Source organism: Coregonus lavaretus (genome assembly GCF_964263955.1).
Source record: "Coregonus lavaretus genome assembly, contig: HAP1_SCAFFOLD_1400, whole genome shotgun sequence".
Lineage (NCBI taxonomy): Eukaryota > Metazoa > Chordata > Actinopteri > Salmoniformes > Salmonidae > Coregonus > Coregonus lavaretus.
Window position 1 is genome coordinate 27,871 of NW_028157457.1, and position 25,906 is coordinate 53,776.

At 42.1% G+C, this 25,906-nt stretch overlaps 2 protein-coding genes across 2 annotated transcripts; one reads left to right on the forward strand and one right to left on the reverse strand.

Annotated features, from left to right (window-relative positions):
* Nucleotides 1–3,650: 3,650 nt before the first annotated feature.
* On the reverse strand, nucleotides 3,651–10,688 carry LOC311125413 (caspase-14-like; the record flags this gene model as incomplete). The annotated part of the gene is made up of 6 exons (XM_084199455.1): nucleotides 3,651–3,791; nucleotides 4,121–4,233; nucleotides 6,292–6,404; nucleotides 8,551–8,804; nucleotides 8,910–9,083; nucleotides 10,674–10,688. The coding sequence occupies 6 exons, from the start codon at nucleotides 10,686–10,688 to the stop codon at nucleotides 3,651–3,653; spliced, it is 810 nt and encodes a 269-aa protein (XP_084055581.1).
* Nucleotides 10,689–12,126: 1,438 nt separating this feature from the next.
* On the forward strand, nucleotides 12,127–16,845 carry LOC311125414 (caspase-14-like; the record flags this gene model as incomplete). Its single annotated transcript, XM_084199456.1, has 5 exons — nucleotides 12,127–12,302; nucleotides 15,906–16,122; nucleotides 16,236–16,349; nucleotides 16,468–16,580; nucleotides 16,672–16,845. The coding sequence occupies exons 1-5, from the start codon at nucleotides 12,147–12,149 to the stop codon at nucleotides 16,843–16,845; spliced, it is 774 nt and encodes a 257-aa protein (XP_084055582.1). The 5' UTR covers nucleotides 12,127–12,146.
* Nucleotides 16,846–25,906: the final 9,061 nt, after the last annotated feature.

A 25,906-nucleotide genomic window follows, 5' to 3' on the forward strand; every position in this document is an offset into this window, starting at 1 on the left:
GGTGTCCACATCACCAACGAACTATCATGGTCCAAACACACCAAGACAGTCGTGAAGAGGGCACGACAAAGCCTATTCCCCCTCAGGAGACTAAAAAGATTTGGCATGGGTCCTCAGATCCTCAAAAAATTCTACAGCTGCACCATCGAGAGCATCCTGACTGGTTGCATCACCGCCTGGTATGGCAACTGCTTGGCCTCTGACCGCAAGGCACTACAGAGGGTAGTGCGTACGGCCCAGTACATCACTGGGGCAAAGCTCCCTGCCATCCAGGACCTCTATACCAGGCGGTGTCAGAGGAAGGCCCTCAAAATTGTCAAAGACTCCAGTCACCCTAGTCATAGACTGTTCTCTCTGCTACCGCACGGCAAGCGGTACCGGAGTGCCAAGTCTAGGTCCAAAAGACTTCTCAACAGCTTCTACCCCCAAGCCATAAGACTCCTGAACAGCTAATCATGGCTACCCGGACTATTTGCACTGCCCCCCCACCCCATCCTTTTTACGCTGCTGCTACTCTGTTAAGTATTTATGCATAGTCACTTTAACTCTACCCACATGTACATATTACCTCAACTAGCCGGTGCCCCCGCACATTGACTATGCAACGGTACCCCCCTGTATATATAGCCTCCCTACTGTCACTTTATTCTATTGTATATATAGCCTCCCTACTGTCACTTTATTTTTTACTTCTGCTCTTTTTTTCTCAACACTTTTTTGTTGTTGTTTTATTCTTACTTTTTTGTTTAAAATAAATGCACTGTTGGTTAAGGGCTGTAAGTAAGCATTTCACTGTAATGTCTGCACCTGTTGTATTCGGCGCATGTGACCAATAAAATTTGATTTGATTTGATTTGATTTGATTTGATTTGACTAGGTTGTGCCTTTAGATTAGGAGAACATGTAGAACTAAGGAAGACTAGGTTGTGCCTTTAGATTAGGAGAACACGTAGAACTAAGGAAGACTAGGTTGTGCCTTTAGATTAGGAGAACATGTAGAACTAAGGAAGACTAGGTTGTGCCTTTGGATTAGGAGAACACGTAGAACCAAGGAAGACTAGGTTGTGCCTTTAGATTAGGAGAACATGTAGAACTAAGGAAGACTAGGTTGTGCCTTTAGATTAGGAGAACATGTAGAACTAAGGAAGACTAGGTTGTGCCTTTAGATTAGGAGAACATGTAGAACTAAGGAAGACTAGGTTGTGCCTTTAGATTAGGAGAACATGTAGAACTAAGGAAGACTAGGTTGTGCCTTTAGATTAGGAGAACATGTAGAACTAAGGAAGACTAGGTTGTGCCTTTAGATTAGGAGAACATGTAGAACTAAGGAAGACTAGGTTGTGCCTTTAGATTAGGAGAACATGTAGAACTAAGGAAGACTAGGTTGTGCCTTTAGATTAGGAGAACACGTAGAACTAAGGAAGACTAGGTTGTGCCTTTAGATTAGGAGAACATGTAGAACTAAGGAAGACTAGGTTGTGCCTTTGGATTAGGAGAACACGTAGAACTAAGGAAGACTAGGTTGTGCCTTTAGATTAGGAGAACATGTAGAACTAAGGAAGACTAGGTTGTGCCTTTAGATTAGGAGAACATGTAGAACTAAGGAAGACTAGGTTGTGCCTTTAGATTAGGAGAACATGTAGAACTAAGGAAGACTAGGTTGTGCCTTTAGATTAGGAGAACATGTAGAACTAAGGAAGACTAGGTTGTGCCTTTAGATTAGGAGAACATGTAGAACTAAGGAAGACTAGGTTGTGCCTTTAGATTAGGAGAACATGTAGAACTAAGGAAGACTAGGTTGTGCCTTTAGATTAGGAGAACATGTAGAACTAAGGAAGACTAGGTTGTGCCTTTAGATTAGGAGAACATGTAGAACTAAGGAAGACTAGGTTGTGCCTTTAGATTAGGAGAACACGTAGAACTAAGGAAGACTAGGTTGTGCCTTTGGATTAGGAGAACACGTAGAACTAAGGAAGACTAGGTTGTGCCTTTAGATTAGGAGAAGACGTAGAACTAAGGAAGACTAGGTTGTGCCTTTAGATTAGGAGAACATGTAGAACTAAGGAAGACTAGGTTGTGCCTTTAGATTAGGAGAACACGTAGAACTAAGGAAGACTAAGTTGTGCCTTTAGATTAGGAGAACATGTAGAACTAAGGAAGACTAGGTTGTGCCTTTGGATTAGGAGAACACGTAGAACTAAGGAAGACTAGGTTGTGCCTTTAGATTAGGAGAACATGTAGAACTAAGGAAGACTAGGTTGTGCCTTTAGATTAGGAGAACATGTAGAACTAAGGAAGACTAGGTTGTGCCTTTAGATTAGGAGAACATGTAGAACTAAGGAAGACTAGGTTGTGCCTTTAGATTAGGAGAACATGTAGAACTAAGGAAGACTAGGTTGTGCCTTTAGATTAGGAGAACACGTAGAACTAAGGAAGACTAGGTTGTGCCTTTAGATTAGGAGAACATGTAGAACTAAGGAAGACTAGGTTGTGCCTTTAGATTAGGAGAACATGTAGAACTAAGGAAGACTAGGTTGTGCCTTTAGATTAGGAGAACATGTAGAACTAAGGAAGACTTGTCACTTCTCTCATTGACTTCTCATACCCCAAACCCCGGCCTGGTCTGATTGGCCTGTTTCACAAGCGTTCACCGAAGCCTCGCGGTGTTGCGCCTCTGGGTTTAGAAACTCTGTGGATATATTATTATTTTTGTTTCACGCTGTTGGCGGTAGGTGCACTTGATTCAGCAGCCCTAGTGCCGGGAAGGCAACGTGTTCCCATTTTGAACCATTTCATTTCATGTGTCTGAAGGTGGAACTCCGTCTACCCGGCAGGCCCAGAGAGCAAATCAAGTGCATCTACAGGCCTACCGCTGGCCAATCAGATAGCTCAGATCACCATGTCTGCACAGTTTCCTCGAGCCATAGACTGTAAAATTAAAGCCTCGAACGCACAGCAAAGTTGATACTGCTGAGATGAACATTTTTTAAACCATGACTAGAGAGAGACTCAATAAATACAGCAAAGAGCTGTTGTTTTTATGAGTAGGTTCATATGTGTTATTCAGCACTGTCAACAAGCCATAACATGTGCATTCTCCCTACTTCCACTCAAGCTACAACCAGCACTGCAGCTGTAATGAATGAGTACGGGAAAGTGTTTTGATAAGCTTGCGTTGTTATCAGTAGCGGCTTGTGTCTTTTTTTAATATCGAGGAATATTTTACTTCCTCTGGTCATAGGAGTAACAACATGAATTGGTGCATGAGACAGAAATAATGCAGTGCATGAAGAATGTGTCCCAGTATGTGGTGATCATGTATTGGGCATATAGCTTACTGCACAAACCTCATTGCTACAGAACTGGTTTTAATTGCTTAATGTTGCATAGACTTACATTTTTTAAGTAATGTATTTAAAAAATCTGAGCGGTAGAGCATTTTGACTCAGAAAGTGATCTTGACTCAGAAAAGGTTGGTGACCACTGGTTTAAGAATTTCTTACAAATGTAAAAGAATAGAGGAATAGACCGATTATACAGTAGGAAGACCTTGCAGACATTTGAAAAAAAATTGAGCAAGGAAATAATATGTACTAATAATGCTGAATCTACTTTCTACCTTCTGTGCTGTCAATTGTCTTAGCACCAGTTTAGTTTGGACTTCCCAAGTAAAGGGTTTTCCTGAGGGTGGATTCCATTGTCATAATTATTTTACGGCGTTCCCTTCTTTGAGTCGGCTTCCCTTCATCGACTGTGACATCTATGGTGTTTGCCACCATCTTTGCATTGGCCTGCGGGTTCACAAATGGAAGTATGATCACTACATACAGGCTGGAAATCATTTGTTGCAGATTTGGGTTTTTAGAAGTGTCATTGATTTGTATAATGTGTTCTGGTTTATTTTTGGTGTTGTATGTAAACATTGGAGGAATCAAATCTTATACGTTGAGTTATGAAAGAAAAACACAGTTGTGGGGTATTTTTTAGGTTATATTCTTCAAGAATCAACAGGTAATATCAAAAAATTGAAATGACCATTGAACAGATTCCCCAGATACCTAATTATAGCTTTAACAATGAATAGAAAAGTTGCCAGGAAAAGTTGCCAAAAACACTGTACCTTCACAAACAAGTTATAGAGATGTTCTCCTGCTGCATCAGGTGAGGAAAACACTTGACTAATGTTGTAAATCATGTGTGATCCAGAGGTGCTGTCCATCACGCCCACATAATCTATAAGAAGAACATTATCTGTCAATGACTTGTTCTTTTGCAGAACTTTTAGAACACTTGTTTGTTTACACACACAGTGCCAGTCAAAGGTTGGACACACCTACTAATTCCAGGGTTTTTCTTTATTTTTTACATTGCAGAACAATAGTGAAGACATCAAAACTATAAAAGAACACATATGGAATCACGGAGTAACCAAAAAAAAAAGTGTTAAAACAAATCAAAATATATTTGAGATTCTTCAAAGTAGCCACCTTTTGCCTTGATGACCTTTAATGACAGCTTTGCACACTCTTGGCATTCTCTCAACCTGAACAAACCTCGAAAACTAAATCAAGAGAGAAACCAAAGCCTGCAACTGTCTTTTTTTTAAATGTCTTTTTTTTTTTTTAAACAAACAAAACATATATACAGTGGGGAAAAAAAGTATTTAGTCAGCCACCAATTGTGCAAGTTCTCCCACTTAAAAAGATGAGAGAGTCCTGTAATTTTCATCATAGGTACACGTCAACTATGACAGACAAAATGAGGAAAAAAAATCCTGAAAATCACATTGTAGGATTTTTAATGAATTTATTTGCAAATTATGGTGGAAAATAAGTATTTGGTCAATAACAAAAGTTTCTCAATACTTTGTTATATACCCTTTGTTGGCAATGACACAGGTCAAACGTTTTCTGTAAGTCTTCACAAGGTTTTCACACACTGTTGCTGGTATTTTGGCCCATTCCTCCATGCAGATCTCCTCTAGAGCAGTGATGTTTTGGGGCTGTCGCTGGGCAACACGGACTTTCAATTCCCTCCAAATATTTTCTATGGGGTTGAGATCTGGAGACTGGCTAGGCCACTCCAGGACCTTGAAATGCTTCTTACGAAGCCACTCCTTCATTGCCCGGGCGGTGTGTTTGGGATCATTGTCATGCTGAAAGACCCAGCCACGTTTCATCTTCAATGCCCTTGCTGATGGAAGGAGGTTTTCACTCAAAATGTCACGATACATGGCCCCATTCATTCTTTCCTTTACACGGATCAGTCGTCCTGGTCCCTTTGCAGAAAAACAGCCACAAAGCATGATGTTTCCACCCCCATGCTTCACAGTAGGTATGGTGTTCTTTGGATGCAACTCAGCATTCTTTGTCCTCCAAACACGACGAGTTGAGTTTTTACCAAAAAGTTCTAGTTTTGGTTTCATCTGACCATATGACATTCTCCCAATCCTCTTCTGGATCATCCAAATGCACTCTAGCAAACTTCAGACGGGCCTGGACATGTACTGGCTTAAGCAGGGGGACACGTCTGGCACTGCAGGATTTGAGCCCCTGGCGGCGTAGTGTGTTACTGATGGTAGGCTTTGTTACTTTGGTCCCAGCTCTCTGCAGGTCATTCACTAGGTCCCCCCGTGTGGTTCTGGGATTTTTGCTCACCGTTCTTGTGATCATTTTGACCCCACGGGGTGAGATCTTGCGTGGAGCCCCAGATCGAGGGAGATTATCAGTGGTCTTGTATGTCTTCCATTTCTTAATAATTGCTCCCACAGTTGATTTCTTCAAACCAAGCTGCTTACCTATTGCAGATTCAGTCTTCCCAGCCTGGTGCAGGTCTACAATTTTGTTTCTGGTGTCCTTTGACAGCTCTTTGGTCTTGGCCATAGTGGAGTTTGGAGTGTGACTGTTTGAGGTTGTGGACAGGTGTCTTTTATACTGATAACAAGTTCAAACAGGTGCCATTAATACAGGTAACGAGTGGAGGACTGAGGAGCCTCTTAAAGAAGAAGTTACAGGTCTGTGAGAGCCAGAAATCTTGCTTGTTTGTAGGTGACCAAATACTTATTTTCCACCATAATTTGCAAATAAATTCATTAAAAATCCTACAATGTGATTTTCTGGATTTTTTTCCCTCAATTTGTCTGTCATAGTTGACGTGTACCTATGATGAAAATTACAGGCCTCTCTCATCTTTTTAAGTGGGAGAACTTGCACAATTGGTGGCTGACTAAATACTTTTTTCCCCCACTGTAGCTCTTGAAAAATAGCCAAGCATTCACACAAGTACAATTACCTGTCATGGCTGCATAAGCAACCAGCATGTCGTTGATGCATGGTGGCACTCGAGTGGACCGGTACTCTTTTGTAGCCATGGCTTCCTTTGATCGTTTTTCATCAGCAGCAGAATTTACATTTTTTTTTTTACATTTACATTTTTAGTCATTTAGCAGACGCTCTTATCCAGAGCGACTTACAGTTAGCACATACATTATTTTATCGAACCCACAACCCTGGCGTTGCAAACGCCATGCTCTACCAACTGAGCTACATCCCCTGCCGGCCATTCCCTCCCCTACCCTGGACGACGCTGGGCCAATTGTGCGCCACCCCATGGGTCTCCTGGTCGCGGCCGGCTACGACAGAGCCTGGATTCGAACCAGGATCTCTAGTGGCACAGCTAGCACTGCGATGCAGTGCCTTAGACCACTGCGCCACTCGGGAGACGAATCAAACATAACTCCAGTATCACGGTTGCCTTTAAACATAAAACATGGCAAGACAGTTAGTCTACATAAATCAGATAATAAACGTAGGTGTAGTTTCATGATTATAGATTTGCGAGGTGACTGGGGGGGTCAGTCTGGTGGTTACGTAAAGACGTCAGTGTAATGTAGTTTAGGATCGATCAGGATGGTCTGAATGGCTTGTCACTTTTAAATTCATCCATGTACTTTTACTGGTTGTACGTGCTGTTGGTCCTTTTAGCTGTAGGAGGTGGAGATGGAGTTGACAAGAAAGTGTTTATTTTCCACAACTTTCATTTTCTGTCACTTGTATTTTCAATCTGTTGACCCATTGCACGTGATGCACAATATGTAAACAATAGCTCAATGTAAGCGAACGTAGTTGACCAAAGCACGTTTCCTCGCAATCAGCACAAAGTGTTTGCCGTTCGGTCTGTGGTTCAGTTAGGTTCGGCCATATTGTGCAAGTGTTTTTTTTTTACGTGCGAATTGCATCAGTATTGAAAATACACTGAACAAAAATATAAATGCGGCATGTTGGTCCCAGGACCTCCCACAGACCACGTGTAACTACGCCAGCCCAGGACCTCCACATCCGGCTTCTTCACCTGCGGGATCGTCTGAGACCAGCCACCCGGACAGCTGATGAAACTGTGGGTTTGCACAACCAAAGAAATTCTGCACAAACTGTCAGAAACCGTCTCAGGGAAACTCATCTGCGTGCTCGTCGTCCTCACCAGGGTCTTGACCTGACTGCAGTTCGGCGTCGTAACCGACTTCAGTGGGCTAATGCTCATCTTCGATGGGCCACTGGCATGCTGGAGAAGTGTGCTCTTCATGGATGATTCCCGGTTTCAACTGTCCCGGGCTGATGGCGTCATGTACAGCACCATGTGGGCGAGTGGTTTGCTGATGTCAACGTTGTGAACAGAGCGCCCCCTGGTGGCGGGGGGGTTATGGTACGGGCAGGCATAAGCTACGGACAACAAACACAATTGCATTTTATCGATGGCAATTTGAATGCACAGAGATACCGTGTCGAGATCCTGAGGCCCATTGTCGTGCCATTCATCCGCCGCCATCACCTCATGTTTCAGCATGATAATGCACGGCACCATGTCGCAAGGATCTGTACACAATTCCTGAAAGCTGAAAATGTCCCAGTTCTTCCATGGCCTGCATACTCACCAGACATGTCACCCATTGAGCATGTTTGGGATGCTCTGGATCGATGTGTACGACAGTGTGTTCCAGTTCCCGCCAATATCCAGCAACTTCGCACAGCCATTGAAGAGGAGAGGGACAACATTCCACAGGCCACAATGTGTCACGCTGCATGAGGCAAATGGCAGTCACACCAGATACTGACTGGTTCTGATCCACGCCCCTAGCTTTTTTTTTTTTTTTTTATCCATTTTTCAAGGTATCTGTGACCAACAGATGCATATCTGTATCCCCAGTCGTGAAATCCATAGATTAGGGCCTAATGAATTCATTTCCTTATATGAACTCTATCTCAGTAAAATCGTTGAAATTGTTGCATGTTACATTTATATTTTTGTTCAGTATACAGCACAGCACAGTGTACTGAAGGTAACATTTCCGTGTGGATATTATTTCAGATTACCTCCGACATAGGGACAAAAATCGTCAGACAACAGGTAAAGTAAGTTGAAATGAAGTTTGTTTCAACATTCTGACTTGTAATGGGACTGTTTTGGAATGCTGAGCCAACATATTGGAGACGAGTGTGTAAATATTTCACCCTCAGATTCTAAAAGAGGCTAGGTTGAGATCACAAAATGTACTGATCTAGGTAGGAAAGTGTAAACGTACTCCCCCTGCAGGCATCTATGATGAAGATCTTAGGTTTCCCCTTCATCTTGCGACACAGCTCGTCTCCAAACGGTTCGATTATATCTTTTACTGGCAGCCTCTTTTTATCTGCACCTATGATGACATCCCGATGTCCGTGAGACGAAGTCACCACAAACACACAGCTGATGTCTCCACTGCTGCTGTTGATGCCGTTTCTGAAGTCTAACACCGCCTGCTTCATTTCCTGAATGGAATAATACATTGATCAATCAATGAGATCATGTTTTAAAAATATATACTTATTTGATTGATTGTGTAAATGGTGTAACATAACTTTCCATTGTCATACCTGAGCTGTTTTGTCGAGTACAATGTGATACTGGAAACCAAACCGCTTAAAGAACTTCTCCATTGTTTGACGGTCGACTTCAATACCGCACCGGTTTTCCTTCATCTTCTCCTTGTCCCGGACACATAGCAATAACGCTCTGTGTTCTCCCCTCATGTCATAACTTCCAGGCCTCTGTTAGACAACAAAAACCAACATTCTGCATCAGAAGACATGTGAAATGATTTTAGGATAAATAATTGTACTTGCAGTGATGTGGGTTAGAGGTGCAATGATTCCATTCATTATTTAATTTCCTCGTACTAAAGTTGTGGCATAACACTTCAACTGTGTATGAGCACGGAGTATATGAAGTGGCAGGATGCAGACACGGGAATTAACAAGGTCAAGGTTTAAATAACGAGAAAGATAAATAAAATAATATGAATATAATAATAATATGCCATTTAGCAGACGCTTTTATCCAAAGCGACTTACAGTCATGCGTGCATTTATTTTTTTTGTGTATGGGTGGTCCCGGGGATCGAACCCACTACCTTGGCGTTACAAGCGCCGTGCTCTACCAGCTGAGCTACAGAGGACCACAGATAGAAGACAGCGTAAACGACGTTTAACAATCACACACACACACACACACACACACACACACACACACACACAACACAGAACAGTCCAGGGCTAAATAGGGGTGGTGATGAGATGATCCGGTGAAGGGGTGACGTGACGATGTGGAATGACAGCTCCTTGTGGTGCTCCGGTATAGTGTGGGAATGGTGATGGGGAGAGTGACGTGCGTAATGGTGCCTGACCAAAAAGGGTTTATTGTCCAGTGAGGTGACGTGTAGCGGAGATGGCAGTGGCATGGTGGGCAACCCCCATTCAGAGACCAGCTCCCGATCTATAAGGTTCCTCGCTGATCCGGAATCTATCATTGCAGTAGAAATAGCATAACCAGTCACGGTTATGGGAACTAAAAACAATGGTTTTGTGATAGGAGATGACGTGACACTCACGGGAGTCATACCGCCTAGATAGGGAGCCGTCATGGGATCTGTGGTCCATGGGTGAGGACTCGGAAGCAGGGCGGCTTCCATAGCTCAGATGGGGTGAGCGTCGAGGCTCCGGGAGGTGTTGGGAACGCCGTCTCTCTGTCTCTCTCTCTCAACATGTCGTCAAGACAGATGGACGTGGTGATGAGGGTATCAAGGTCCATCTCGTCGTCCCGACATGCGAGTTCCGTCTAAACAATCGCACAGAACAGTCCAGGGCTACATAGGGGTGGTGATGAGGTGCAGGTGCGCTGGAGGTAATTTGTATTTATTTATTATTTAACCTTCATTTAACTAGGCAAGTCAGTTAAGAACACATTCTTATTTACAATGACGGCCTACACCGGCCAAACCCGGACGACGCTGGGCCAATTGTGCGCCGCCCTATAGGACTCCCAATCACGGCCGGTTGTGATAAGCACTGAGATGCAGTGCCTTAGGGTGCGTTGGGTTTCCATTCCGGTGTTGCCGAGGTGGTGCGCTCAGACCGGTGGCTCAGTAGACCAGCGAATCAGAGCGCCGGAGGGGAGCAACGGGAGGAGACGTGACATCAACTCTTTATTTACAACTGACTGGGAAGTCAATTTTCAAATCTGTCAGGACTGTATAATAGTGAATGAATTGACACTCTCCCTGGGGGAAGGTACTGATTAGTAATTGGAATTTTAAAAATCAACTCACCCTTTGCTTTATTTAGTCAATAGAGTCAACTCACCATTTGCCTTTCCATGTTGTCCACAAGAGTGTTGTTTCAAATTTTCACTCTCAATGTTTGTGTCTTTTCACCTACACACGCCGCGTCAGGAAAGTTCAGGTACTTTCCAAAGACTTGGAACTTCCCCCGACCTTAATGAACAGCAGTAAACCACTCATATAAAGTCTCTGCTGTAAACAATTCACACCCATTCAGTTTCAGTATGAGTGCTTGTTGTTATGCTTGGCTTGAAGCCAATATTATTACCCTGTCCTCTTTGCATGATACGGGTCTTATTGAGAGATACAGTGCCTTCAGAAAGTATTCGTACCCCCTTGATTTATTCCACATTTTGTTGTGTTACAGACTGAATTCAAAATTGATTAAAATGTTTTTTTCTCTCTCTCTCACCCATCTACACACACAATACCCCATAATGACAAAGTGAAAACATGTTTTTAGATGTTTGCAAATGTATTGACAATTAAATACAGAAATATCTCATTTACAAAGGTATTCACACCCCCTGAGTCAATATGTGTTAAATTCACCTTCATCAGTGATTACAGCTGTGAGTCTTTCTGGGTAAGTCTCTAAAGAGCTTTACACACCTGTATTGTACAATATTTGCACATTATTATTTTAAAAAATTCTTCAAGCTCTGTCAAGTTGGTAGTTGATCATTGCTAGACAGCCATTTTCATGTCTTGCAATAGATTTTCATGCCAATTTAGGTCAAAACTGTAACTAGGCCACTCAATAACATTTCAATGTCGTCTTGGTAAGCAACTCCAGTGTATATTTGGCCTTGTGATTTAGGTTATTGTCCATCATCTGAACTGGCCTTCAGCATTTACTATTACATCCCATTGAGACTGTTTTTCTAAAGCATTCTGGGTTTGTTGCAAAACGTATGAGTATCCTCCCGCATATTCATATGTACATTGCAAATGCAACAATAATCAAATGAGAAACCAATTTTAACCAATCTTAGATTGGTACATACATTTTTCGACTTCTACATTTAAAACAATCATTTTCAACCCATGGATGGTTAGTTGTAGCATCCATAGCTATGCATTTGAGAGTGGTTAAGTTTCTCCTGCCCCATCCCTTAGATGTTAACCATAACAAGTGGCACGGTGACCTATACTAATTGAAATTAGATTTTTGTGTCTAAGCCTTTTCACATTTAACACAGGCGTTGTAAAAGTTCATCATTGTTTTGGGGAAAATATCTGCATTCATATTTCAAGTCATGACAAACGTTATGTCATCAAGGTGAAAGAGGGTTGTGACACACTGTCGCTATGACACACCCACTAATATGCAAAGTGTGTTCTTGTTCTAGCCTAGAATAGCCTCTGAGCTGTTTTGAGATCGATCTTTTTTGACTAGGTGTCGTTAGTGTGGAATCACTTTTGTTTTTCGATCTCTTAAAGTCAGCACTCAACACAAGAGCCGTATTGTTTAGGCTGAGAGCCAGGCTTCAAAATGGACAGATATGATTTAAGTGGCAAACGTGCAGCCTTGATAATGTGCGGTGGGGGTAGACCGGGCGCTGAGTATGACGTTAAAAGAATAAAGGAGTTCTGCAAACAGAATAAGTTTCCTGAATCTAGTTATACGGTTAAATGCAAAACCAAAGAGGTAAGTTACGTTATATTCAATTCAGTGTTTTCTGTGAACAGGCAATCAATAACACTCTGATTGCAATAATTACTATTCAGAGAGGGGTAAACACTAACTAAGCTAACTTACGCTCAAGTCGAAAACAGCTTATTTCCTACTGAAGTTTCATCTAACTAGGCCCAGCATGAATGTTATCACTTATTATTGAGTTCAAGGACATAGACGTATTTTCCAGCTCGTGTCATTGACCTCTGATCAACCTTTATCTAACTCTACTTAACAACAACAAGGGAAACAAAACAACTAATAAAAAAACAAAAAGTATGTAGAGGCGTAGTGCATGAAACTAAAACAGTGTTTACATTAGCGTCCATCATCTGAACTGGCCTTCAGCATTTACTATTACATCCCATTGAGACTGTTTTTCTAAAGCATTCTGGGTTGGTTGCAAAACGTATTAGTATCCCCCCGCATATTCATATGTACATTGCAAATGCAACAATAATCAAATGAGAAACCAATTTTAACCAATCTGGGATTGGTACATACATTTTTCAACTTTTACTTTTAAAACAATCATTTTGATCCCATGGATGGTTAGTTGTTCAAATCAAATTGTATTTGTCACATGTGCCGAATACAACAGGTGTAGACCTTACCGTGAAATGCTTACTGACAAGCCATAGCTATGCATTTGAGAGTGGTTACGTTTCTCCTGCCCCATCCCTTAGATGTTTACCATAAGAAGTGGCACGGTGACCTATACTAATTGAAATTAGATTTTTGTGTCTAAGCCTTTTCACATGTAACACAGGCGTTGTAAAAGTTCATCAATGTTTTGGGGAAAATATCTGCGTTCATATTTCAAGTCATTACAAAAGTTAAAAGAGGGGATCGCCCATAAGGTGTGACACACTACCGCTATGACGCAACCAGTCAGACTGTATGTCACTACAAAGATGTCTTCTGGTTCAGTTCCCTATAGAGCCTCCGAGGTGTTTTGAGACGTTGTTCACTAGGTTAAGAGAGGGAAAGGCAAAACAAAGAAACAAAGAAAGAACACAAAACAACTCGTCCACAAAAGTGTCGTTTCAAAACGCCATGTTTGTGTCCTTTTGTCTACATCTGTGTCAGGAGTGGATATTTCAGGTACTTTCCACAGACAGTGCTCAGCACCTCCCCCTCAGTTTCAATATCAATGTTTGTTGTTATTTTTTGGCTTGAAGCCGATACAATGTCACCATATTTTTTTCAAAAGCATGATAAGGGGGGAGTTTGTTGAGAGGACCAAGCAGCGTGTCCAGGAACAGACAGCCTGGACCTGGGAGGAGATCCTGGACGGGAAGGGATCCTGGACTTGGGAGGAGATTCAGGCCGGAATGGATCGGCGTCCTTGGGAGGAGACTGTGGAGGCGCGCTATAGAGAGGAGCAGCGGCAACGCAGAGGGTACCGGCCGAGGAGGAAGCCCGAGAGACAGCCCCAAGAAAAAAAAATTGGGGGGCTAAAAGGGTGGTTGGCGGAGCCTAGGGTTAGAGCAGAGCCAACTCCCCGTACTCAGGCTAGGAAGCGTGCGACTGGGCAGGCTCCGTGTTATGCGGTGCAACGTACTGTGCCGCGAGTGTTCCGGCACAGTCCTGTACGTCCTGTGCTAGCACCACGCACGTGTCGTGCAAAGATGGGCATTCAGCCAGGACGGAGTGTGCCGGCTCAACGCTCGTGGCCTCCAGTACCCCTCCTCGGTCCCGTATATCCTGCGCCAGTGCCACGTGCTGTAGCGCCAGTACGAGTGCACAGCCCCGTACGTCCTGTGCTGATGCCTCACGCGTATTGTGTGGAAGTAGGCATTCAGCCAGGACGGGTTGTGTCAGCTCTCCGCTCCAGACCTCCAGTCCGCTTCCACAGTTCGGCCCGGCCCGTTCCGGCTCCCCGCACCAAGCCAGTGGTGCGTGTTCCCAGTCCAGCCCGGCCTGTTCCGGCTCCCCGCACCAAGCCAGTGGTGCGTGTTCCCAGTCCGGTCCGGCTTGTTCCTGTCCCTCGCGCCAAGACAGTGGTGCGCGTCGCCAGCCCGAACCAGCCTGTTCCTGCCCCTCGCACCAAGCCAGTGGTGCGCGTCGCCAGCCCGGTCCGGCCTGTTCCTGCCCCTCACACCAAGCCAGTGGTGCGCGTCGCCAGCCCGGTCCGGCCTGTTCCTGCTCCCAGCATCAAGCCAGTGGTGCGCGTCGTCAGCCCGGTCCGGCCCGTTCCTGCTCCCCGCACCAAGCCAGTGGTGCGCGTCGTCAGCCCGGTCCGGCCCGTTCCTGCTCCCCGCACCAAGCCAGTGGTGTGCGTCGTCAGCTCGGTCCGGCCCATTCCTGCTGGGGGGGGGGGGGGGGGGGTGGTACTGTCACGCCCTGGCTCTGGGGACTCTGAAATGTTGAGCCAGGGTGTGTAGTTTCGTTGTTATATTTTCTATGTTGATGTTCTAGATTGTTTAGATCTATGTTGGCCGGGGTGGTTCCCAATCAGAGGCAGCTGTATCTCGTTGTCTCTGATTGGGGACCATACTTAGGCAGCCTGTTTGGCACTAGTCGGTGTGGGATCTTGTTCAGTTAAGGTTTGTTTTGTGTAACCTAGGACTTCACGTATCGTTTGTTTGTTGTTTTGTGTCGTGTTAAGTACTAAATAAAATGTACGCTTCTCACGCTGTGCCTTGGTTCCACGAGTCATTAAACGATCGTGACAGAGACTCTCTATATAGTATGATATGTTAAGTTTCGTATGGTATGTATTAATTTGTGAATGCCCATCACCTATTTTATGATATGTTACAAATTACAATTCATATTATATGTTATGAATTTGCGAAACGTACAATATGTTACGAATTTGCAAAACATATATATTATGAATTCTAGCTAGCTTGGAACTAGCATTAGCTAGCTGGCTAATGTTGGCTAGGCTAAGGGTTAGGGGTTAGGGTTAAGGTTAGGAGTTAGGTTAAAGGGTTAGGGGAAACGTTAGCTAAAAGGGTTAGGGTTAGGGGTAGGTTTAGCTAAAATGGTTAAGGTTAGGGTTTGGGGAAGGTTTAGCTAACATGCTAAGTAGTTCCAAGGTAGCTAAAAAGTAATAAGTAGTTAAAAAGTTGCTAATTAGCTAAGATGCTTAAGTTGTCCGTGATGCGATTCAAACGTTTGGGTTATACGCCCACCCATCCACCCCAACTTACCACCCTACTTTCGTTTTTGCCTTAAGTAACCATCTGTCTTATGTTGTCATACCAAACGTAAGCTATCATATCAATTTGAGTGTCACAGATTTACATTTACTATGTTACGTCTAGTCTTTGAGACCAGGCTTAGTGTGAGCAATGCAAATGAATGCGAGCTAAAATAATAATAATAATAATAATAATAATAATAATAATACATCGATAAGGGAGGGAAAAGCATTACAAAGAATGAACACAACATGTATTCTATTGTTTTACTATAGACCATGTTGTTCTTCTTTTAACCCCCTAGGATTTAAGAGTAATTAGTGCTGAAATCAATACTTTTTTGTTAACCAAAGGATTTGAAAGAAAACAAACATTTGAACCCAGGTCTGGAATCTCATTCCCTGCTGTATTTGACAAATTTCAGGACGTAACTGATGCACTGAAGTCATTTCGAGACAACCTGAGCGGTGACGTCAGTTGCCTCGCAATGTTTATCATGGCCCATGGTGCACTTGGACACATTGAAGTCAATGATGAAGAGGTTCTGGATCTAGAGGAAATCTACCAGATGTTTAACAACAGCCAGTGTCCAGCCCTCCGTGAGAAACCAAAGCTCTTCGTTGTGCAAGCCTGTAGGGGAGGTGTGTCTCTTTACATATTGGTGTTTGAAAGCTTGTGATCTTTGTTTACATTGCTGGTATAATGTTTATTGATAAATACACCATTTGTCTCTATTTACTGTCTTTATTTTCAGTGAAGGGACGTCCTAAAGACCCTTACACGGATGGAGGTAGATCTTCTGGTGCGTTCTCAAAAAGGTTGCTTCCCACCGAGTCTGACTCCATGGAAGTGTATGCAGTACCTCCAGGTTAATTCTTTCACATAACTGAGTAGGCTATATCCTTCATGTAATAATGTAATGTCCATTTTTTTAGTAACCTTTTTTTTCTGAAGGATGTCTCTTTTCTTTCTTTTTTTTATCACAGGAAAACTTGCCATCAGACACCCGGACAGAGGATGCCCATTGTTTGAAGAGATGCACAAAGTGTTTACTAAGGATTCAGTCGTTAACCATGATGTGTATGAACTCTTCACAGAGGTCAGTACGGTTGATGGAGAAACATGCTCATAAAGTCACATTTAAAGGGGTTACGTTGTATTATTATTATTATTTTTGAATCTTTTTCCAGGTGAACCGACGGCTGGGTCAAAGGAAGGATGGTAGAAAGGACGGATACGAACATGATGATTTCATGGCAACATTAGGAGGCATCAAGAGAAACCCATCGCCAGTAGAATCATCGGATGATATAGGGCGCTCTCTTCAAATCGTGACCAATCTGACCAAAAAGTTGTACCTCTGATAGGGAGATGGGAGGAGGAGGGAGAAGGCTATAGGCACCCTTTGAATACAGTATACTTCGGTTCAAAGGGACATTCACTTTTGAATGGCAAGATTGCTGCCAGTTTATATTGATTTATAGCCTTCCCTCTGATCAGGATATATTAATAGTTTAAGCCACTAAGAGTGAAATATTGAAAATAATGGACCTGGGCCCGGTTTCCCAAAAAGCATCTTAAGGCTTTGTTTACCTTAAGCCGTGTTCACATTGGCAGTTTAAAGTGACTTTCTATCTTCCTAGATCTTTTCTCCACCTTGGCAGTGCCGTTAATCACCATAGCGATAAAGGCCACAAAGTCCCACCTTCTTAACCTTTAAAATGTCAGGTTCATCTTGGTGCAACCCCTGCAGCTAGTATTGAAGGCCTATCCACCACCATGGACTCTTCAGGAGCACCGTTCAAACCCTCAACCCTTTGAACCGCTGCTGCATAGGAAATGCTCTGTACAACCCTAACTTTGGCAACCTCCTTTTCTTTCACCCTTTGTCGGGGCATTCAAAAGACGTGGCTTCATGGTTCCCACGACAATTGCAACATTTCACTTTTTCATCACTTTTATATAACACATTAAATGATATTTTCCACAACTTGGACATCTCGGGTTTCTCCCGTCTGCAAACCGTTGACACATGACCAAAAGCTTTACAGTGAACACATTGCATTGGTCTTGGAATAAATGCTCTGACTTTGTAGTTTATATACCCCAACTGCACTTGAGTAGGGAGAGACTCCATATCAAAAAACAAAAGAACAGATAAACTCTTCACTTTTTCATCATTCACCACTCTATTTATCAAACGTGCATCCCCCTTGAGGGGTGCCGTGTTCCGAAGAGACACACACGACACTTCAAACTTTTCAAATCGGGAGAGCCGCAACACACGTTCCTTCTGATCCGCAGAAGTACCAAAAATCACATCAAACCCGCCTCTCGTGATCCTCACATCCTTCACTTTACCCATCACTAGCTCCACCAGTTTGGATAGCTGAAATGGATTCTTCAAGATTGGTATTTCGATAAGCTGCTCCTCATTAACAAGCCTTACAAGATATAAAGGGACATTCTCTTTACTGTACTCTACTTTGCTCCTTTTTTCCATTATTTTGAACAATATTCCAATCCTCCTTGATTCTACCGCCATTAGATTCACAATCCAGTTCATCGTCTGCCTCCTCCATCATTTCCCTGTCACGTCCCATTGCTGAGTTGCTAGCTAGCCGACGTCCTAGTTAGCTGCCTCTCTTCCCGAGTTCCTGGTTCGCTCGAAATGATTGAATAACATGTATGTGTACATTTATTTTGCCACGTTTAATTATCCTAAGCAGCTACGTTAATTCTCCTAACCTGCTACGTTCATTCTCCTAAGCAGCTACGTTAATTATCCCAACCTGCTACGTTAATTCTCCTAAACAGCTACGTTAATTATCCTAACCTGCTACGTTAATTCTCCTAAACAGCTACGTTAATTATCCTAAGCAGCTACGTTAATTCTCCTAACCTGTGTGGGAAATAATTCTCTTATATTTTAGATGTGCTGTTAGCTTAATAAGAAAGCATTCATGATTAAACATAAAAGGTTTGTACTGTACTGATATAGACTGTTTAACATAACAAGCTGTGATTAATGTGAGGAGCTGTTAGGGAGTAGGGTGAGATAAGGCTTGTGACTCACACTGCCTCTTTGTTGAACCGTCCAAGGACGTAGGTACAAAGAGTACAGTTAGGGTGGGAAAGTACAGGGGAACTGTGTCTATGGGGGCTGACTCTCTGGACAAGTTGCAAAACAACCAACACCTGGCAACAGTGAAGCGCCAAGGGGCTGGGACCAGCCTGTGCGCCAACGATAGGCTGAGTAAGTCTAAACCACGCTCAGTCTCTACTCTGATTGGCCAGCAGGGAGCGGGAACTATCTCTGTCAGAGTATTTAAAGAAGAACTTATAACAATGGATCAGTTCTCTGAGTGCCCTGCGTGGTATTTCAGTGGACCCGTATATACGAACATCATATTTACCATTGAAGTGTTTTGCATTAATTAAAATACTAGTCTATTATAGAAGACGTGTATTGACCTCTTTTTGTTCCAATACCAGATTTGAATTGACGCAATTTAACATAGACTTCCCCAAAATAACATGGTCGCTGTGGTAGAACGTTTATTTTGAATGGCGATTTTGTGCATGTATCAAAATCCCATCAGGTAGCCCGATTTCAGATGTGTCATGTAAACGAGATTATTAGGGAAATGGTTCTTCTTGCACAGCTTGTAAACGTTAAATATCAAATGATTATATCAATCACACTACTCAGTGCCGGCCGTGTTCCTATTGGTCAGTCACCGGGATCGGCTTGTAACACCAGCCACATTAAACGATAAAGGCAAACAAAAAAAGACACTGACATAACTTTGTCTCAGCTATAAGAGGTGGTTGTTTTCTTGTTGTTTCTTCAATAAAGGTTTGATGAAAACCATTAACACAAAAAACGAATATGTAAAAATAAATAAATAATATTCAAACAGTTGGTCAAACTTAAAAATCTCTATCTATTAGTTGTCCCCAGATGTGTTAATAACTTCACTCTTCTTCTTCTTTGGTATATCATGGCGTTCACACATTTGTTTGTACACCCCGCCACCTACTGTTCAGTAACGTGTAGTAGATCAAGTTACATTTTGTGATAAAAAATAACTAAAAAGGAAGGGGGAAAGGAATGCACCACCAACTAACATCTATATACCACTATTACTTACCACCAACTAACATCTATATACCACTATCTATATACTATTACATACCACCAACTAACATCTATATACCACTATCTATATACTATTACATACCACCAACTAACATCTATACCACTATTACATATCACCAACTAACATCTATATACCACTATTACTTACCACCAACTAACATCTATATACCACTATTACTTACCACCAACTAACATCTATATACCACTATTACTTACCACCAACTAACATCTATATACCACTATTACTTACCACCAACTAACATCTATACCACTATTACATACCACCAACTAACATCTATATACCACTATTACATATCACCAACTAACATCTATATACCACTATTACATACCACCAACTAACATCTATATACCACTATTACATACCACCAACTAACATCTATATACCACTATTACATATCACCAACTAACATCTATATACCACTATTACATACCACCAACTACCATCTATATACCACTATTACATATCACCAACTAACATCTATATACCACTATTACATACCACCAACTAACATCTATACACCACTATTACATACCACCAACTAACATCTATATACCACTATTACATACCACCAACTAACATCTATATACCACTATTACATACCACCAACTAACATCTATATACCACTATTACATATCACCAACTAACATCTATACCACTATTACATACCACCAACTAACATCTATACCACTATTACATACCACCAACTAACATCTATATACCACTATTACATACCACCAACTAACATCTATACCACTATTACATACCAGCAACTAACATCTATACCACTATTACATACCACCAACTAACATCTATATACCACTATTACATACCACCAACTAACATCTATACCACTATTACATACCATCAACTAACATCTATATACCACTATTACATACCACCAACTAACATCTATATACCACTATTACATACCACCAACTAACATCTATATACCACTATTACATACCACCAACTAACATCTATACCACTATTACATACCACCAACTAACATCTACACTACCGTTCAAAAGTTTGGGGTCACATAGAAATGTCCTTGTTTTCGAAAGAAATTCATTTTTTTGTCCATTAAAATAACATCATATTGATCAGAAATACAGTGTAGACATTGTTAATGTTGTATGGAATATCTACATAGGCGTACAGAGGCGCATTATCAGCAACCATCAGTCCTGTGTTCCAATGGCACGTTGTGTTTGCTAATCCAAGTTTATCATTTTAAAAGGCTAATTGATCATCAGAAAACCCTTTTGCAATTATGTTAGCACGGCTGAAAACTGTTGTGCTGATTAAAGAAGCAATAAAACTGGCCTTCTTGAGACTATTTGAGTATCTGGAGCATCAGCAATTGTTGGTTCGATTACAGGCTCAAAATGGCCAGAAACAAAGAACTTTCTTCTGAAACTCGTCAGTCTATTCTTGTTCTGAGAAATTAAGGCTATTCTATGCGAGAAATTGCCAAGAAACTGAAGATCTCGTACAACGCTGTGTACTACTCCCTTCAGAGAACAGCGCAAACTGGCTCTAACCAGAATAGAAAGAGGAGTGGGAGGCCCCGGTGCACAACTGAGCAAGAGGACAAATACTCAGACTCCTGTGATTGGATTTGAAAGGAGTCGACTCTTGCTCGACTCCGACCTTCTGTGGTTGGAGTCGTAGGAGTGGAATCTTGCTCGACTCCCAAAACACACTGAAACGGATGCGCACAACAGTGGAGGCTCCTCAGAGGAGGAAGGGGAGGGCCATCCTCTTCAGTGAATTTCATAAAAATTAAAATTGTAAAAACATTGAAAAGTTATCCTTTTTAGATAAAACTATACTAAATATATTCACGTCACTAAATAATTGATTAAAACACACTGTTTTGCAATGAAGGTCTACAGTAGCCTCAACAGCACTCTGTAGGGTAGCACCATTGTGTAGCCGGAGGACAGCTAGCTTCCGTCCTCCTCTTGGTACACTGACTTCAATACAAAACCTAGGAGGCTCTTGGTTCTCACCCCCTTCCATAGACTTACACAGTAATTATGACAACTTCCGGAGGACGTCCTCCAACCTATCAGAGCTCTTGCAGCATGAACTGACATGTTGTCCACCCAATCAAAGGATCAGAGAATGAATCTAGTGCTGAAAGCATAAGCTACAGCTAACTAGCACTGCAGTGCATAAAATGTGGTGAGTAGTTGATTCAAAGAGAAATACAATAGTTGAAAAGTTTTCAACAAGTTAATTTCTTCAAAAATGAAGGAGAAGCAAGAGAGAGAGTGATTTTTTTTTTTTCACTGGGAGTTTCACTTACTTAGCTAGCAATTGCAGCTGGCTAGTTTGCCTACTCAAACACCCAGCTCAAACAGAGGGATGCTATGTTAGCTAGCTGGCTATGACTTTACAACACAACACTGGAACTCTTCCAAGTCAAGGTAAGCTTTTGGTATTACTAATTTATTGCCACTGGGGCCCGCCGGTGTAACTGCATACTGACTGTACACTGTAACATTACTGCATGATTGTAGCGGGTTTACTAACGCGTTAGTTCTATTAGCTATGTTGACTAGGAAGTTACTTTAGCTAATATGGGGACAACGATATTGACTGTGTGTAGCGGTTATGACATGGTTTGTTTTGGAAAGGTTTTTTCACCTGGTCACATACAGCTGATGTGTTGTTCATTGAAGTCCACAAACGAAGGGAAAAGGTGAGAGGAGGAGAGTGCATAGAGGCGAGAAGGAATACAACGTGGCTGCTATGAAAGTGAACTGTGTTTATGCATGATCAGGGGTGTATTCATTCCACCGATTCTATTGAACACGTTTCTTAAACGGAAGCAAACGAAACAGAGATAAAAAATACCTGAATTTGTCCAATAGAAACTCTCGTTTGCAACTGTTGGACTAATGATTACACCCTAGATAAGCTAGATGCAGGTAAGAGTGTGCAAGGCGTTATTGAATGTCACTGTCTGTCACCTCAAATTTGTTTCTCGACCTGTGTGCACCTACGTTGTAAACTTTCATTCATAGGCTAGGATGTAGCAACCTCATGATGGGTATAGGGAAAATTCGAGTAACATGTTGTAGCCTAAACCTATTGATGTTACATTGAACTGGATGAATGGATTATTAAAAGACAGTCATCCAATATACTGTAATAGAAATAAGGCCATGTTTATGAGAAAAAATAATCATCCTCCCACATCATAAACGGCACCAACCGCCACTGACACACACATACAGTGGCTTGTGAAAGTATTCACCCCCCTTGGTATTTTTCCTATTTTTGTTGCCTTACAACTTCTAATTAGATTTTTTGGGGGGTTGTATCATTTGATTTACACAACATGCCTACCACTGTGAAGATGCAAAATATTTTTTCTTGTGAAACAAACAAGAAATAAGACCAAAAAAAAAGAAAACTTGAGCGTGCATAACTATTCACCCCCCCCCAAAGTCAATACTTTGTAGAGCCACCTTTTGAAGCAATTACAGCTGCAAGTCTCTTGGGATATGTCTCTATAAGCTTGGCACATCTAGCCACTGGGATTTTTGCCCATTCTTCAAGGCAAAACTGCTCCAGCTCCTTCAAGTTGGATGGGTTCCGCTGGTGTACAGCAATCTTTAAGTCATACCACAGATTCTCAATTGGATTGAGGTCTGGGCTTTGACTAGGCCATTCCAAGACATTTAAATGTTTCCCATTAAACCACTCAAGTGTTGATTTAGCAGTATGCTTAGGGTCATTGTCCTGCTGGAAGGTGAACCTCCATCCCAGTCTCAAATCTCTGGAAGATTGAAACAGGTTTCCCTCAAGAATTTCCCTGTATTTAGCGCCATCCATCATTCCTTCATTTCTGACCAGTTTCCCAGTCCCTGCCGATGAAAAACATCCCCACAGCATGATACTGCCACCACCATGCTTCACTGTGGGGATGGTGTTCTCTGGGTGATGAGAGGTGTTGGGTTTGCGCTAGACATAGCATTTTTCTTGATGGCCAAAAAACTCCACTTTCGTCTCATCTGACCAGAGTACCTTCTTCCATATGTTTGGGGAGTCTCCCACATGCCTTTTGGCGAACACCAAACGTGTTTACTTATATTTTTCTTTAAGCAATGGCTTTTTTCTGGCCACTCTTCCGTAAAGCCCAGCTCTGTGGAGTGTACAGCTTAAAGTGGTCCTATGGACAGATACTCCAATCTCCGCTGTGGAGCTTTGCAGCTCCTTCAGGGTTATCTTTGGTCTCTTTGTTGCCTCTCTGATTAATGCCCTCCTTGCCTGGTCCGTGAGTTTGGTGGATTGCCCTCTCTTGGCAGGTTTGTTGTGGTGCCATATTCTTTCCATTTCTTAATAATGGTTTTAATGGTGCTCCGTGGGATGTTCAAAGTTTCGGATATTTTTTTATAACCCAACCCTGATCTGTACTTCTCCACAACTTTGTCCCTGACCTGTTTGGAGAGCTCCTTGGTCTTCATGGTGCCGCTTACTTGGTGGTGCCCCTTGCTTAGTGGTGTTGCAGACTCTGGGGCCTTTCAGAACAGGTGTATATACACTGAGAACATGTGACAGATCATGTGACACTTAGATTGCACACAGGTGGACTTTATTTAACTAATTATGTGACTTCTGAAGGTAATTGGTTGCACCAGATCTTATTTAGGGTCTTCATAGCAAAGGGGGTGAATATATATGCACGCATCACTTTTCCGTGTTTTATTTTTTTTCGAATTTTTTGAAACAAGTTATTTTCTTAATTTCACTTCACCAATTTGGACTATTTTGTATATGTCCATTACATGAAATCCAAATAAAAATCAATTTAAATTACAGGTTGTAATGCAACAAAAAAGGAAAAACACCAAGGGGGATGAATACTTTTGCAAGGCACTGTACACACCACCCCATTGTTGCATTCCTACTAGGAAGACTACATTTGCGTTCTAGAGGCCTGACATGAGCATGACGCTGCCCATTTGCCTGTAAATGGCCTATTTTGTTTGAATATAGAAGGTGATGTGTAGGAACTATACTGAACAAAAATATAAAACGCAACATGTAAAGTGTTGGTCCCATGTTTCATGAGCTGAAATGAAAAGATCCCAGATATTTTCCATACTCACAAAAAGCTTATTTCTCTAAAATGTTGTGCACAAATTTTGTTAATGAGCATTTCTCCTTTGCCAAGATCATCCATTCATCTGACAAGTGTGGCATATCAATAAGCTGATTAAGCAGCATGATCATTACACAGGTGCACCTTGTGCTGGGGACAATAAAAGGCCACTCTAAAATGTGCAGTTTTGTCACACAACACAATGCCACAGATATCTCAAGTTTTAAAGGGGGGCGTGCAATTGGCGTGCTGACTGCAGGAATGTCCACCAGAGCGGTTGCCAGAGAATTGAATGTTAATTTCGCTACCATAAGCCGCCTCCAACGTCGTTTTAGATAATTTGGCAGTACGTCCAACCGGCCTCACAACCGCAGACCACGTGTAACCACGCCAGCCCAGGACCTCCACATCTGGCTTCTTCACTTGCAGGATTGTCTGAGACCAGCCACCCGGACAGCTGATGAAACTGAGGAGTATTTCTGTCTGTAATAAAGCCCTTTTGTGGGGAAAAACTCATTCAGTGGGTGGGCCTGGCTCCAAGTGGGTGGGCCTATGCCCTCCCAGGCCCACCCATGGCTGCGCCCCTGCCCAGTCATGTGAAATCCATAGATTAGGGCCTATTGAATTTGTTTCCATTGACTGATTTCCTTATATGAACTGTAACTCAGTAAAAAAATTGAAATTGTTGCATGTTGCATTTATATTTTTGTAGTAGAACAGAGAGAATAACTATTCCCCTCTATGCTTTATATAGGAGTAGAACAGAGAATAACTATTCCCCTCTATGCTTTATATAGGAGTAGAACAGAGAGAATAACTATTCCCCTCTATGCTTTATATAGGAGTAGAACAGAGAGAATAACTATTCCCCTCTATGCTTTATATAGGAGTAGAACAGAGAATAACTATTCCCCTCTATGCTTTATATAGGAGTAGAACAGAGAGAATAACTATTCCCCTCTATGCTTTATATAGGAGTAGAACAGAGAATAATTAGTCCCCTCTATGCTTTATATAGGAGTAGAACATTTACAAAAAATGACATTTCACAGTTAAATGAATGAAAACCCACCCATCTTTAGGAGGACAGGAGTTTCAACAGAACGACAGCATGTGAGAGAA